At 39.8% G+C, this 16361-nt stretch overlaps 1 protein-coding gene across 5 annotated transcripts in view; it reads right to left on the minus strand.

Moving 5' to 3' along the window:
* Window positions 1-2428: 2428 nt before the first annotated feature.
* Window positions 2429-16361, minus strand: part of WDR89 (WD repeat domain 89) — a 37689-nt gene continuing 23756 nt past the window's right edge. For all 5 annotated transcript variants that reach the window (XM_039242155.1, XM_039242154.1, XM_039242152.1 and 2 more), the window contains one exon: window positions 2429-4587. In XM_039242155.1, coding sequence (XP_039098086.1) covers window positions 3396-4556 — 1161 coding nt within the window. In that variant the 5' untranslated portion in view covers window positions 4557-4587 and the 3' untranslated portion in view covers window positions 2429-3395. The remainder of the gene's footprint in view (window positions 4588-16361) is intronic.

Here is a 16361-nt window from a genome sequence, read left to right on the forward strand (position 1 = left end):
ACTTATGTCTTTATTTATTTGGGTTTTTTTTGGGAGCTTATTTATTCTGAGAGAGAGAGAGAGAATCCCAAGTAGGCTCTGCACTGTCAGCGTGGAGCCCGATGTGGGGCTCAAACTCACGAACTCGTGAGATTATGACCTGAGCTAAAAATCAAGAGCTGGATACTTAACCAACTAAACCATCCAGGTACCCGTTTGTTTAAGTAGGCTCTACACCCAGGGTGGGGCCCAATGCAGGGCTTGAACTCATGACCCTGAGATTAAGAGTTGACCGCTTAACCAACTGAGCCACCAACATGCCCCTGAAAATATTTATTTTTTAATCTTTAAGATTTTTTTTTTTTTTTACTTTGAGAGAGAGTACAAGTGGGAGAGAGGGGCGGGGTGGGGGGGAAGGAGAGACAGAGAGAGAGAGAGAGAGAGAGAGAGAATCTTAAGTAGGCTCCACGCTCAGCACAGAGCCCCACACAGAGCATGATCTCACAACTGTAAGATTATGACCTGTGCTGAAACCAAAAGTTAGATGCTTAACCAACTGAGCCACCCAGGAGCCTCTATCTTTTTAATTTAAAAAAAAAAATTAAATGATTTTCAATATGAGGGTTTCTTTCAATTGCTGAGTTTAAGGCACATAACCATTTTCCACATGGTCAAATGCTTTGGGAAACCTGTCAAGTTTATTTTTCTCCCTGGACATCTTTCTCTTGAGAGCTTATGTCTTCTTGTTCCAACCTGGACTCAATACTATGGGCCTGATATAAAGCTGTTATCCTGCCACTATGCTGGCTTAGTGCCCTGATTCCTGGTATCTCTTGTCTTCCTTGATTTTTTTCCCTTATTCTTTGTGGAGTACATCTCCAGTATCCTTTTCAAAAGTCTGAAATGTTTCAGTAAAGTCTGAGATCTTTATGTCTGAAAGTGTTTTAAACCTCACGTGAGGACAATTTGACTTATAGAATTATAGGTTGAAAAGGCAAGTCCCTCCTGAAATCCAAATCTTATAACTCCTTGGTGGCCAATGAGTTTGGTTAGCAATGGATAATCTGGTTAGCTAAATAACTTTGGTTCCCGAGTTTCAGAAAGGAAACAAAACACATCCACTTGGTAAGGGATGTCTCAAAAAATTTACCATCATCTTTTGGAGAGCAGAAGTTCAGATAGCAGGAAACTGTCCTCAGGGCTTTGAAGACTTTGGTCCACCATTTTGTGTCATCCAAATTTGCTAACAAAGAGTCTAATTCACATGTTATCTTTGTACCTAATGATAGTTTTTTTCCCCTCTCTTTGGAAACTTTTACAATTTTCTTTCTTCTTGGAGTTCTGAAACTTCACCGTGCTATGCCTTGCTGTGGGTCTTTTTCATTCATTATATTTGACACTCTTTTGAGCCTTCTAATCTGAAGTTCTGAGGATAGGTTTTAATGTTACCTCATTTTACTAATCCCTCCCGCCTCCTTAAAAAATTTTTTTTCACATTGTAAAAACCGATAGTCTGATATTAGACCCCTATGTTTACCTTCTGTGGCTTTTATTTTTTCTTTCACTTTCTGTCTCTTTGAGGTCTACTTTCAAAGATATTTTCCTTATCTCCATCTTCCAACTCTATTAATTACTTTTGAATTTTAAATATTTTTGAAAGCTTTTACTGTTTTGATAACCTTCATTTCCTGTTGTTTTATAAATGCGATGTCTCCTAATCTTTTTATATAGCTTTTCTACTTACATAGTCAGCAATGTCTCACATCCTAAGTATCTGAGAAATACAGTTTTTCATTTTTACATAGAGCTTGCTCCATCAAAAGATCAAAATGTACCAAAGACTGTAAGCAGCATGAGGCATTATCAAATCTGGGTTTTCTATGGTCAGCCTAGAAACAGTGGGAAGAATTGGAGCAGCCTGGAGACAGGGCCTGTACTCTAGGTGAGAAATGATGAAACTTATTTAAGGCAATAGTGGTGAAGTAAAGGCAAAAGAACAGAAGACAGATGTTAGGAGGTGGAAGGGCACAGGATTTGGTGACTGATTGGTTAGGAGAAAAGTAAAAAGTCCAGAATTAACCACTGGGTTATGGTTTGAACAACAGCAAGAATAGCTGAATTTTTCCAAATAAGAATGATCTATTTTGAATATGTTTCACAGTGACTTAACTACATGTATTGTTCAGCCTCAAGGGAGTTAAGCGAGATCACATCTAGAGAGAAGTTGTATTGTTCTATGGAATAAAAATTTTCCCTGGTGCTAGTCACAGAGATAAGTCATTATTAACATTTAAAGAGAAATGTGAAAGGTTCTAAAGTAATGCTTGTATTCTTCATGACCATATATTTAGTTCAAAAGATAAAAATGTCCTAAAATACTTTTATAAATAGTTTTATCTATAAAAAGATATTTTCATTTATAATTAAATGTAAAAAAACATACCAAGCCTTCAGAGTGACGAGCTTTTTAATTAAGATTCCTTGGAAAAATATGTAGAAGGATGAAAAAAATAGCAGCAAACAAAAATTCACGTTTAAGTGAAAGATTATGGTGGTGTCCTCCTTCAAGCACTGGCGGCTCCTCCTGCATGGCCCCCACTCCCCCACAGTGAATATACACTGTCACAAGCATTTGCAAATCTCCCCCCATTTTAAGTTTAAAATTATGGATGAACACTATGAAAGAAAATTTTATCACAAAATATCAAAATATTTTGAAATAAAAAAGTCATTCTGCTGTTATACTTTCATTGTTGTATTTCCATGGACTCCAAATGAATTTTGCAAGGTAATTTCCTTTTCATCAGTGAAGTACCTGCTTACTATTTAACCAGTTTAAAATACAGATGTAAATATTTACTAAATACATACTTTTAAACAGTCACAAATCACTTTATTCCTAAAAAAGCTGAGATCTATTTAGAATCATTAGAATATTTACATTTAAATACTCCAGCATAATCTCTGTGTATTAAGCAAGTAGGAGCTCTGACAGAAAACAGTCTGATTTGGTTTTATAAATAATGAAGACGATTTAAAATGTAAAAAACAGAGCTTATGAAATATAGCTCAAACCACCTGATTTTTTTAAAGGCATACCAGCCATCTACTTCTAAAAAGTCCTTATCAAAGCTATTTCTTTAAACCCAACATTTACTAACTCAACAGATGGGTTTTAAAAATGAGGAATGTAATTTTACTTTCAACTCACTGATTATATACTCAACTGGCAGCTTTAAAAAAAATAATTTTAGAATACATGAAGACCTGAATTAAACCATTTTCAACATTTTCCCAGGATTATTTGCTCACTGGCTGGTTTCTACATATGAGCTTTAAAAAGCTCTGTCACAGGTAGGACACAAAAATAACTACTTGCAGCTAGGAAACCTCTCACATAAGTTTCCAACATCACATCATTGCTTCTTCCTTTTCTTGTAAGAATCATTGCTGTGAACTCGAACTCGCTGATACATAGAGGATGCTATTTTCATGCTGTCTTTCTTTGTAAATGTCTTGTCTGCTGCTCCGGGTTTCCAAAGTAACAACTGTGCATCCTCCCCTCCGGTTAGCAAAGAATCATCCTGCATATTCCAACAAAAAGAACGGACCGTAGCAGCATGCCCTCCATGAAGGCCGGTCATGTGAATCAATCCTGATGGAGTACAGCTCAGTAAGTGAATCATTCCTGTGTTTGTTCCCCCAACAACAAACAGTTTGTCCATTTTCTCGTGATACAGGCCACCTACCAAATAGTCCAAAATACCTTCTTTCACATTAATTACTTCTCTGACATCTGGGATGTTCAAACGTGTCATTGGTTCATCAGTATCCAGATGAGTAAGATCCCACCAACAAAATCCTTCATCATGCGTCATGCAATAAATCTGTTTATAATCTTTCCCAGACCAACCGATACAGCTTACGGAAGAAGCGGAGTTACAGGTCGTAACCAGGGCGTCTTCTTCATTATCAATGCTAATATCAAATATATTTACTAGGCCATCAGTTGAGCCGGAGACTACCATGTTGGGATTGCTGGGATGGAAGCGTACCTGAGTGACATCATCACTGTGTGTCTCTGAGTAGGCTCCAAGTGGGTCTTTAGAAGTAGACAGATCCTGAGAATTCATTCTTGCATCCCAAAATACCATCAATGCATCCTCATCAACTTTTTCTGTACCAGCACAAATGACATGATCATTACAGCTGATATCAAAACTAATAAAAACATTGGAAGGGTAACCCTTGAACAGCTGGATAGGTTTTTCACTGGCTAATCGAGCATCCCAACATTTTACGGTGCCATCAGTACATGATGAATATACACTGTCACAAGCATTTGCAAATCTGACTCCGTTAAGTCCAGGATATCCACGAAATTCTCGGAGTATATATAATCTTTCTTTGTCATATATTCTGATTGATCCATTAGAACATAAAACAGCGACCAAGCTTGCTTTCTCTGCTGGTACGGTTTTTGATGCATCTATGCCAAGCAGGTAAGTAGGCTCTGTAGTTCCCGAGGAACGTTTAACAATGTTCAGGTTAGCCAACTGTTCCTCAATCTTCTCCATGTCAGGAAAAGCATCCAAATATAGTAAAAATCTGTAATAAAAATACAAAAATTAAAATTAAACCCAAAGCTTCTCTAAAATTATAATTAAATCGAGAACATTTCCCTCTTAGGGCTGGCACAGAACAATAGAAATAAAATAAAATCGATTCTAATATTTTAATCTTTTCCTGCCACGAATTGCTAAAACTTAGTTGCCTCCTTCTAATTCAATCACTCTTGAATACTGAATCTACCATACATATTTTATGCGAGTAAGAGAATTCTACAACATGTATATGTACTGCTCAGCAGTTCCTTTTAGCTTAAACCCAATTTAAAAAAAATGTTTATTTACTTTAAAGAGACATAAAGAGACAGAGCACAAGCAGGGGGAGGGGAGAGAGAGAGAGAGAGAGAGAGAGAGGAGAGGGGGACACAGAATCCGAAAAAGCCTCCAGACTCTGAGCTGTCAGCACAGATCCTGACACGGGGCTCAAACATACGAACCGCGAGATCATGACCTGAGCTGAAGTCAGATGCTTAACTGACTGAGCCACCCAGGCGCTCCGGCTTATACCCAACTATTGGTCATACTCATAATTCTCAGCATTAGCCAGATCTCCGCTTTGGAATCAACTTCTCCTGGCCCTAACTGCCTTATGCAACTTTTAGAATTTAAACATAGTTGTGAATGCAGAAAAATGATCCTCCAAAGATGTCTAAGCCTTAATCCCTGGAATCTGTGAGTGTTTGGTTACATGGCAAAGAGTAATTGAGGTAGCTAATCAGTTGACTTTTAAAAAAATATTTTTAAATTACTGAAGTATTGTTGACACACAATGTTAATTTCATGTGTATAACAGTGATTCCGCAAGTCTGTATATTATGCTCACCACAAGTGTAGCTACCATCTGTCACCACACCACACTATTACAATACCCCTGACTATATATGTTCCCATGCTTTTTTTTTTTAACCTCTGTCACTTATTCATTCTGTAAGTGGAAGTCTATTATCTCCATCTCCTTCTATCCATTTTGCCTTCCTCTCTCCACTTCTCCCCTCTGGCAACCATCAGTTTGTTCTGTGTATTTATGGGTCTGTTTCTGCTTTTTGTTTTGTTTTTTAAATTCCACATATAAGTGAAACCATATGGTATTTGTCTTTCTCTGCTAGACCTATTTCACATAGCATAATACCCTCTAGATCCATCCATGCGGTCATGAATGACAATATCTCATTCTTTTTTTGTGTGGCTAAGTGATATAAATAATGCTGCATCAAACAAAAAGGTGCACATATCTTTTTAAATCAGTGTTTTCATTTTCTTTGGGTAAATATATAGTAATAGAATTATTGTATCATATGGTATTCCTATTTTTAATTTTTTAAGGAACCTCCATACTGTTTTCTACAGTGGCTGCACCAATTTCATTCCCACCAATAATAGTATGTGAGGGAGACACCTGGGTGGCTCAGGCTGTTGAGTGCCTGACTCTTGATTTCAGCTCAGGTCATGATCCCAGGGTTGTGGGATGGAGTCCCAAGTTGGGTTCTGCACTGAGCCTGGAGGCTGCTTAAAATTCTCTTTCTCTCTCTCTCTTTCCTCCCCTCCATCCCAGCCCTTCCCCCCAGCCTGCACACACGATCTCTATTTAAAATATAAATTAAAAAAAAAAAGTGCATGAGGTTTCTATTTTCTCCACATCCTCACAAACACTTGCTATTTCAGGTCTTTTTGACTCCAGCCATTCTGACAGGTATAAGATGATACCTCACTGTGGTTCTGATTTGCATCTCCCCAGTGATTAGAGATGTTGAGCATCATTTCCTGTATCCATTTGCCATCTGTATGTCTTTGCAAAAATGCCTATTCAGATCTTCTGCTCATTTTATTTGGATTATTTGGTTTTTGTGCTGAGTTGTGCTTAGAGTTGATCTTATAATAGGGAGATTATTCTGGATTAGCTGGGTGAGTCCAATGTAATCACCAGTGTTCTTTTTTTAAAAAAAACATTTTAATGTTTATTTTTAAGTGAGAGTGACAGAGCGCGAGTTGGGGAGGGGCAGAGAGAGAGACACAGAATCTGAGGCAGGCTCCAGGCTCTGAGCTGTCAGCACAGAGTCTGATGCGCGGCTTGAACCCACAAACTGTGACATCATGACCTGAGCTGAAGTCGGATGCTTAACCAATGAGCCACCCAGGTGCCCCTTAAAACTACTTTTAAGTGTTCTTAAAAGTAGAAGGAGTCACCTGGGTGGCTCAGCTGGTTGAGTGTCCCACTCTTGATTTCAGCTCAGGTCATGATCCCAGGGTTGTGGGATCAAGCCCCACATTGGGCTCCATGCTGAGTGTAGAGCCTGCTTAAAATCCCTCCCTCCCTCCCTCTCCCCTATCCCCCCCCCCCTTCTTCTCCCCCACGGACCTCCCTTAAGTTCCCCCTAATCCTCCTATACGTGCAAACATATGGTATCTGTCCTTCTCTGCCTTATTTCGCTCAGCATAACACCCTNCTCCCTCTCCCCTACTATTTCCCCCCTTCTTCTCCCCCACGGACCTCCCTTAAGTTCCCCCTAATCCTCCTATACGTGCAAACATATGGTATCTGTCCTTCTCTGCCTTATTTCGCTCAGCATGCTGAGTGTAGAGCCTGCTTAAAATCCCTCCCTCCCTCCCTCTCCCCTATCCCCCCCCCCCCCAAAATTAAAAAGAAAAAAAGTAAAAGGAGGCAGAACATGATGAGAGTCAGAGAAAGGTGTTACTTCGGAAGACAGCCACAGAAAGATACATTGCTGGTTTGGTGAAGGAGGTCAAGAAGTTGCTGGACTCAGGGCGCCTGGGTGGCTCAGGCAGTTGAGCCTCCAGCTTCTGGTTTCAGCTCAGGTCTTGAACTCATGGTGCGTGAGATGGCGCCCTTGTAGGGCTCCACGGTGACAATGCAGAACCTGCCTGGGTCTCTCTGCCTCACCCCTGCTCTTGGCCTCTAGAAATTACAAAAGGCAAAGAACCGTTCCCCTTTAGAGCCTCCAGATGGAAATGCAGCCCTGGCTAACACTCCATTTTCACCCAGTGAAATCTATTTTCGATTTCTGAACCCCAGAACTGTAATATCATAAACCTGTGTTGTTTCAAGCTACCAAGTTTGTAGTAACCTGTTACAGCAACGACAGGAAACAATATAAGAGGCTCCCAATATGAGATTCTGGAGAAGTGCTTCTCAGGCTGCAGTAGCTTATAAATGGTAGAGCTGGAATGTGAACGTAGGCACTCCGTCCAAGGACTGTGCTCTTCATGACAGCACTAGATGGTCTATCTTTCTTTTTAATGTTTATTTTTGAGAGAGAGAGACAGAGCAAGAGCAGGGGAGGGACAGAAAAAGAGAGTGAGACACCTAATCCGAAGCAGGCTCCAGGCTCTGAGCTGTCAGCACAGAGCCTGATGCAAGGCTTGTACCCATAAACTGTGAGATCATGACCTGCTGAAACCAAGGCAGCTAGTGACTCAATGGACTAAGCCACCAAGGCGCCCCTATTTTTTTTTTGGCGCCCCTATTTTTTAATTTTATTTATTTATTTTTATTTTTTTATTTGAGAGAGAGAGAGAAAGCACAAGCAGGGGAGATAGGCAGAGGGGGAGGGGAAAAGAGGGGAAGGAAGAGAGAGAGGGGGAGAGAGAGAGAGGGAGTTTTAAGCAGCCTCCATGCTCAGCAGAGACCCAACACAGGGTTCGAACCCGTGACCCTCAGATCACAACCTAAGCCAAAATCAAGAGTCAGATGCTCAACCAAGTAAGCCACCCAGGTGGCCTAGGTTGATGAGAATTTTAAACAATCAAGTTTATCATGCTTTTTAGGCTAACAGTAATTTGCAGGACTATGACCACGCACTCAAGCAGGATAGTCGTACTGTACTCCTTCCCTCCGGTACATTGTCTGGAGAGCCTGTCCCACGCTGGAACAGTTCCTTGCAGGGCTTCAATTCAAAGGATTCTGAGGGTTGATGGGACAGGCAGAGTGGGCCCCAGACTGAATACTACAGCAAACTTAACACTTTAAGACTGTAGCAAGGATGACAATCACAGTAGTTGTCTACTAGAGACACTGTTCAAACACAGGACAACAAGGAAGGAAGGACGGACAGAAGGAGGAGCGAAGGGAGGGGCAGGAAGGAAGAAAAAGATAAAGGGAAAGAGGGAGGAAGGAGAAGGAAGAAAGGTATTAGAGGTAAGGTAGGTTTATCTTACAATAATCTCAAACCATAGAACTTATATTCGTTCACAGATACAAACAGTAAAATAATTCAATCTCTTATGGGGAAACATGAAAACCTCTAGCTTATGTTTTAACACATTAATATGCAAGTGAGTCAGATTTGAAATATAACCTTCCAAGGCTATGTAGTTAATTTTTAATTTTACATACTAATGAATCATTCTAAGATGATAAATACATTTTCTTCTATGTATAGCCCTTATCTGGGTTTTCTCTGCATGATCCGCTTCCCAATCCCGAAGAGAAACCATAGGCTCTCTTTTCTTCCCACTCGACACTCTCGCTGGGTAATTTTCACATTCGTGTTTCAAGCGCCATGTCAATGATTTCATCTATTTACAAATCTGTATTTCTGTCTACTGGCCATTTCTCCTTTTTTTTTTTTTTAATGTTTTTATTTCTTTTGAGAGAAAGGGAGAGAGAGAGAGGCAGCGTGAGCAGGGGAGGGTCAGAGAGAGAGGGAGACACAGAATCCGGAGCAGGCTCCAGGCTCTAAGCTGTCAGCACAGAGCCCGATGCGGGGCCCGAACCCACATACTGTGAGATCATGACCTGAGCCGAAGTCAGACGTTTAACCAACTGAGCCACCTAGGCACCCCTGGCCATTTCTCCTTAATGTATTGCACTATATCCCAAAATAAAAGAGATTATTTATGCTCCTCCTACCCCCAAAAAAGCCTTCCCCTTAAAAACAAAAACAATGTACACTTCACCATCTTCTCCATTTTGGTCAATGATATTAGCCCCACAACAGCATTCTCATCTGCTCGGTAAAGCCAGCACCTCTGCAATATCTAATTCTCCTTGCTCAGGCCTCTCATCCAAACAGGTTCCAAATCCTACACTTGGGCTGCAGGATGCCTACGGAAGTATTAAGTTAAATCTCTTTCTGCATATCAAAACCATACTGACAATCTCGTATGATTCAATCTAACAAAATCATACGAAGAGAACAAATAAGATTAACCATAATTTTTCTCTATTTGTTTCTGTTAGGCGCATAAAAGGAAGGTTAGCATTCTAGATTTCAACAGGCTAGTGAAAGCCAAGGATATGGCGTGAGCTTTTATTATGTCAACATATAGTACACATACCCAAATGAAAAAGGGTGCAGATGGAAGGAGGCAGAAAAGAGCACTACAGTAAAGAATATGGAGAAATGAAAATAAGCCAAAAGGGAACAGCAGAGGGGCATCTGAGTGGCTCAGTTGGTTAAGCGTCTGACTTCGGCTCAGGTCATGATCTCGTGATCTGTGAGTCTGAGCCCCCTGTCAGGCTCTGTGCTGACAGCTCAGAGCTTGGAGCCTCCTTCAGATTCTGTGTCTCCCTCTCTCTCCCCGTCCAATGCTCATGGCTCTGTCTCTCAATACTAAATAAAAATGTTAATTTTTTTAAAAAAGATCCCTAAACAGAAGTATGAATTCCTCATCACTTTTGCCTTAATAAGATTTAAGTTCTTTAATCAACTGAAATGCTATTTCACTTCATTTCCTATTAACATAAACCCAATAAAATGTTCTTTTTGTATATGAAGGACATCCCAAACATATCCAGCTACAACTGGGTACTGCTCTTATTCTAAGCTGGCTAAGTTTAAGTATGAAATCTGAAGGACAGCCTAAATATTTCTATAATGGAAGAGGAAGTAGCCTTCTTTTCCATTTAAGAAATAAAAAAAATATATTTTACATCTACTTAGAAGTGATTGACTACAAAAGGCACTATACTAAAAGTCTTCTGAATATTATTTTGCATGAAATCAGAAATAGTGGTATCCTTAGAAATACAAATACTTCTGGGGCACGTGGGTGGCTCAGTCATTTAAGTATCAACTCTTGATTTAGGTTCAGATCATGATCTCGTGGTTCATGGGATCGAGCTTGGCATCAGGCTCACGCTGACAGCACAGAGCCTGCTTGGGATTCTCTCCTCTCTCTGCTCCTCCCCAGCTCAGCTTGTGCTCTCTGTCTCTCTCAAGATAAATAAACATTTAAAAAAATGTGTATGTCCACCATACGTGAAAGCTTTGACAGCATAAGCAAATATACTATTATACTTTTACTACTGAAGAGAAACAGTTGTATGTGAAGTATATGTTGGACATAAAACTAGTTTTCTTTTGAGACAATTTATCAGACTTGAGTCAGAAAAACCTACTTCCCCACATCTGAAACTTAGTATTGTCCACTTACGATAAGGAATTAGTGATGATGACTGTGGGATGCAGAGGTTAGACAAATGTCCCACATATAGAGAAAAGTTTAATGGGAAAAGACATTCAGGAATGGGCATTAATACCTCACAATCTACACTGACAATTTAACTACAACAATGCTATACCACATTTATCAAATTAGGTTAGGATAACTGAGCCTCACAGAGAAGAAAATAATCATAAATGGGGTTCAATGAATGCTAGGCTATGTGCTACCAACTTAAAAATAGCTTTTTTTTTCCTTTAATCATAATCATTTAACCTTACAGGATAGGGATTATTATTCTATTACCCTCATTTAAAAAAATGTTTACTTACTGGGGCGCCTGGGTGGCTCAGTGGGTTGAGCGTCTGACTTTAGCTCAGGTCATGATCTCACTGCTCGTGGGTTTGAGCTCTCCATCGGGCTCTGCGCTGACAGCTCAGAGCCTGGAGCCTGCTTCAGATTCTGTGTATCTCTCTCTGTGTCCCTTTCCTGCTCTCCTCTCTCTCTCTCACTCAAAAATAAATAAACATTGAAAAAAAAATTTTTTTCAATGTTTACTTATTTTTTGGAGGCTGGAGGGGCAAAAAGTGAGGGAGACAGAAGATCTGAAGGGGGCTCTGTGCTGTCAGTTGAGAGCCTGATGTGGGGCTTGAGCCAAAATCGGACGACCAACCAACTGAGCCACCCAGAAGCTCCTTATTATCCCCATTTTTAAAAAATGTTTTATTTATTTCTGAGAGAGAGAGAGAGAGAGAGAGAGAGACAGCATGAGCAGGGGAGGGTCAGAGAAGAGAGGGAGACACGGAATCTGTGTTTGTTGTTGTTGTTGTTTTATTTGACCGAGAGAGAGAGAGAGAGAGAGAGACAGCATGAGCAGGGGAGGGTCAGAGAAGAGAGGGAGACACGGAATCTGAGGCAGGCTCCAGGCTCTGAGCTAGCTGTCAGCACAGAGCCCAATGCAGGGCTAGAACCCACAAACCATGAGATCATGACCTGAGCCAAAGTCAGACACTTAACTGACTGAGCCACCCAGTGCCCCTTATTATCCCCATTTTACAGAGGAAATTGAAGCTCAGAGGGACTGAGTAACTTGTCAATGTTCTTAGTGCTACTAAGGGGATGATATGGGGGGGTGTTTGGTTTGAAAGCCAAGTTGTAAGTTCAAAACCTATGAACCGGTGTTCATTCTAATACTATGCTCTTGCTCTTCTATGTGAGTACTGAAGCATTCATTAATGTCAACTATAATTGGAGAACATGCCTGTTAGCCTTTGAGAGGGGGAATTACATGTTAACCCTACACACAAGAGGAGGACAAAGAAAGGGAGCAGGAAGACTGAAAAAACACATACTGGCCTAGAAACAGGTTACAGTAAGCAACCATCACTTACTCTTTATTTTTTTGTGTCCCACTTTTCTTTCTTTTTAAACTTTTTATTATGGAATTTGTATGGAGTAGAGGATACGCACCCATCAGCTGGCATGAACAATTACATTCCTCAAAGTTATTATTAGGGCTGGGGGGTCCCTTACATATCATATATTGTTTGACAGGCAGTTAAGGAGCTCCAGTGTTCAGTCTGATGGAACCTCTCCAACTCATCCTTCTCTCCCTCCTCCATGTGGCGTCAACATGGTTTGAAGACCTGCCCCTTGATTAGCCTAAACCAAGCTCAGTAATCCTATCCTTTTAAACCAGTAATTGGTTCAGAAACCTTATATTCTTGCCAATCCATGCACATATTCCCCTTCCAACTACAACTTGTTCAGATGTGCTACACTAATTCGTGGACTCAATTCAACTGATAGAAAGAACTTTTCTTCCATTAATCCATGTTAATGAGATTCCACATTTTCTATTTTAGTCAGTTTGCAGCAGAGTTTTTGTTAATGGAGCCAGAACCATTTTAACTAATTAAAGGTAATCAAATAAAGTCTTGGGTATATCACCAAGTACTCACTGAATGTAAAAGGCTCTGGTAAAGGAAGATTTAGGGAACAGATTTTAAGAAATCAAATTTCATTCATATGGAGCAGAAAGACTTTGATCTTCTGTTCCCTTTAGTACATCTATTCTCTCCCTCTCCCCACCTTTAAAATTTTTCATTCAAAAATAAAAGGGAAAAAAATAAAATACACAAAAGGCTTCCCAGAAGACTCTAAAAATCTATGCTTACATTAATGGTAGGATCCCTGATTCTGAAGATACCAACAAAATAAAAAAACAAACAACCACTGAAATGATACAATATTTAAAAACTTAATGTAAAACTTCATCTGTTAAGGTTCTGTATATTTTTAAAATGTATTTATATTTTTGAATATCTAAAATAGTCACACGGTTCAAAATTCAAAAGGTTCCAAAACTAATGTCTTGGTTTGTCCTAAGCTCCTTTCCCCTCCCAGGAGGCAACAAATATTACCAGTTTCTTCTGAATACTTTCAGAGATTATCAATTCAAAAAGAATGCAGTGAAGTATTTTCAGCTTATCAAAAAACTATAAGCGTGGTACAACAGAAAAAGCAATAGGTTTAAGAATCAAACATCCTAGGGGGCACCTGGGAGGCTCATTCAGTTAAGCATTATTCGATTTTGGTTCAGGTCATGATCTCAGCTCGTGAGTTCAAGCCCTGCGTCGGGCTCTGTGCTGACAGCTCAGAGCCTGGAGCCTGCTTCAGATTCTGTGTCTCCCTCTGTCTCTGCACCTCCCCAGCTCACGTGCACACACACAGACACACACACACCCTGTCTCTCGCTCTCATAAATAAATAAACATTAAAAAAAAAAAAAGAAACATTTTGGGGTGCCTGGGTGGCTCAGTTAAGCATCTGACTCTTGATTTCTGCTCAGGTCATTATCTCAGTCATGAAATTAAGCCCCACTGAGCACAGAGCCTGCTTAAGTTTTTCTAACCCTCTCTCTCTCTCTCAAAAAAAAAAAAAAAAAAAAAAGATAAAAGAATCAGGGGCGCCCAGGTGGCTTAGTCGGTTAAGCATTCAACTCTTGGTTTCAGCTCAGATCATAATCTCAGGGTTCATGGGTTCAAGCCCTGCATCAGGCTCTGCACTGATAGTGGCAAGCCTGCTTGGGATTCTGTCTCTCTCTCTCTCCCACCCCCCTCCCTCTCCCTACCTGTATCTCTGACTCTCAAAATCAATAATTTAAAAAAAATAAAAAATAAAGAAGAATCAAACATCCTAATTTCATGCTCTTGTTCTGTCATAAACTAGCAAAGTCATCACAGTACAAATTACCTAAACTCTCTAAGCCTCAGTTTCTCCATATTTAAGTAAGGATAAAGCAGCAATGGGCTGGGCTGGCTGTCAGAAAACCATGTGGCACTTGATCTCGGGGTCATAAATTCGAGCTCAATGTTGGATATAGAGATCACTTAAATACATTAAAAAAAATAAAGTGGAGATAAAAATGGACACACTCAATACTGAGTACCTATTATGGCTAAGTATTATTCTAAATGCTGGAGATTCAGACCAAAAACATATTTGCTGTCTTTAAAAAGTTAGGAGACTAAACAGTAAACAATTACAATATAGGGTGATAAGTATAAGAACAGTAAACAATTACAATATAGGGTAATCACAGAACACAGGAACACAGAAGTATTAGAGGGCACAATTCTTGGCAGTAAGAAAATAAGCAACAGATGTTAATTTCCTTTCTTCTAATGAATCTTCATGTTATTTGCATTCATTTTATTTCACTTCACATTCAAATTTTAAAAATTTATAATTCTTACAGCTTTTAAAATAGGTAAGCAGTCTCAGTTACTTTTATATTAAAACTTTTTTAAAAAATGTATAAAAAAATTTTTAAATCAATATGCAAAATTCATGAACACAAGTATCACACAATTCTCAATCTGAATAAATTATTGAAATATCAAACTGAGCTGGTGCTTTTTAAGATTTTTTCATTTTATAATGAAAAATACACTTGTATACAAGTATACAAGAAAAATATACTTGTAAAGAGCAAATAAACTTGAACGTCTTTTAGAAGATGAGGGGTGCCTGGGTGGCTCAGTTGGTTAAGCGTCTGACTTCAGGTCCAGTCAGGATCTCACAGTTTGTGAGTTTGAGCTCTGCATCGGGCTCTGTGCTGACAGCTTGGAGCCTGGAGCCTTCTTTGGATTCTGTGTCTCCCTCTCTTTATGCCCCTCTCCACTCGTGCTCTCTCTCTCTCTCTCAGAAATAAACATAAAAAAAAAAAAAAGATGATAGAGTTTCCCTGCTATAAGTTTATCTTTTAGTTAGGTACTAGTCAGAAAAGCTTTTAAGATCTAACCTATTAAAAATACCCTGTAAGCTCCTTGAACAAATGGCTGATTCTAGGTCTGGGGCAGGGAACTTACAAGAGCAGCAGAAAGCATCAAGAAACGCCAAAGTTAAGTAGTGCTTACAAAATAAATAAGTAAGAAAGACACAAAAGCCATGGTCTCCCACTGGTCACACTAGACTAATTTGAACAGCAAAATAACAACATTGGATTATATCCCCAAGAATGAAATACCCATGAATCCATACTGATAAAACTAAATACCTATATAAGTAAATAAACAGTGGAAGAATTCCAAGTAATTTAAGCAGATATACCCTCTCCAGGAAGTAGAGCTTAATTCTCCTCCCCTCCAGTACAGACTAGACTCAATTACTTGCTTCAAAGAATAGACTACGAAGAGTAAAAGACAGTAACTTTAAGTAGAGAAACCTGGAAGACATCACCTTAACCAACTGATTAATTCATAAATGTAATTTTTTAATGTTTTATTTATTTCTAGGAGAGAGAGAGAGAGAGAGACAGCGTGAACAGGGGAGGGTCAGAGAGAGAGGGAGTCACAGACTGAAACAGGCTCCAGGCTCTGAGCTGGCAGTCAGCACAGAGCCTGACGCAGGGCTCGAACCCACGAACCGCGAGATCATGACCTAAGCGAAAGTCGGACGCTTAACCGACTAAGCCACCCAGGCGCCCCAACCAACTGATTAATTCAAAGTGAGGGGTGAGGTGGGTGCCTGGGTGGCTCAGTCGGTTAAGCAACTGACTCTTTTTTTTAATGGTTAACATCATCAGCGGTAAGCTGTGTTGATGTCACTTGCCCCTGGTGTGACATAATGAGAAAGATCCTTCTCTTCTGTAGTATTCTTCCCCCAAATCCATCACCCCAGTGTAATCATGAGAAAATATCAGACAAACCTACATTCAGGGATATCCTACAAATACCTGGTTGGTACTCTTCAAAAGTTTTAAGGTCATGAAAAATAAGCCAAGTCTGAGAGACTATCACAGGTTGGAGGAGACTAAGGAGGTCTGACAACTACATGCAGACGTGGTAT

This window comes from Hyaena hyaena, unplaced genomic scaffold (genome assembly GCF_003009895.1).
Source record: "Hyaena hyaena isolate Hyena2069 unplaced genomic scaffold, ASM300989v1 scaffold_208, whole genome shotgun sequence".
Lineage (NCBI taxonomy): Eukaryota > Metazoa > Chordata > Mammalia > Carnivora > Hyaenidae > Hyaena > Hyaena hyaena.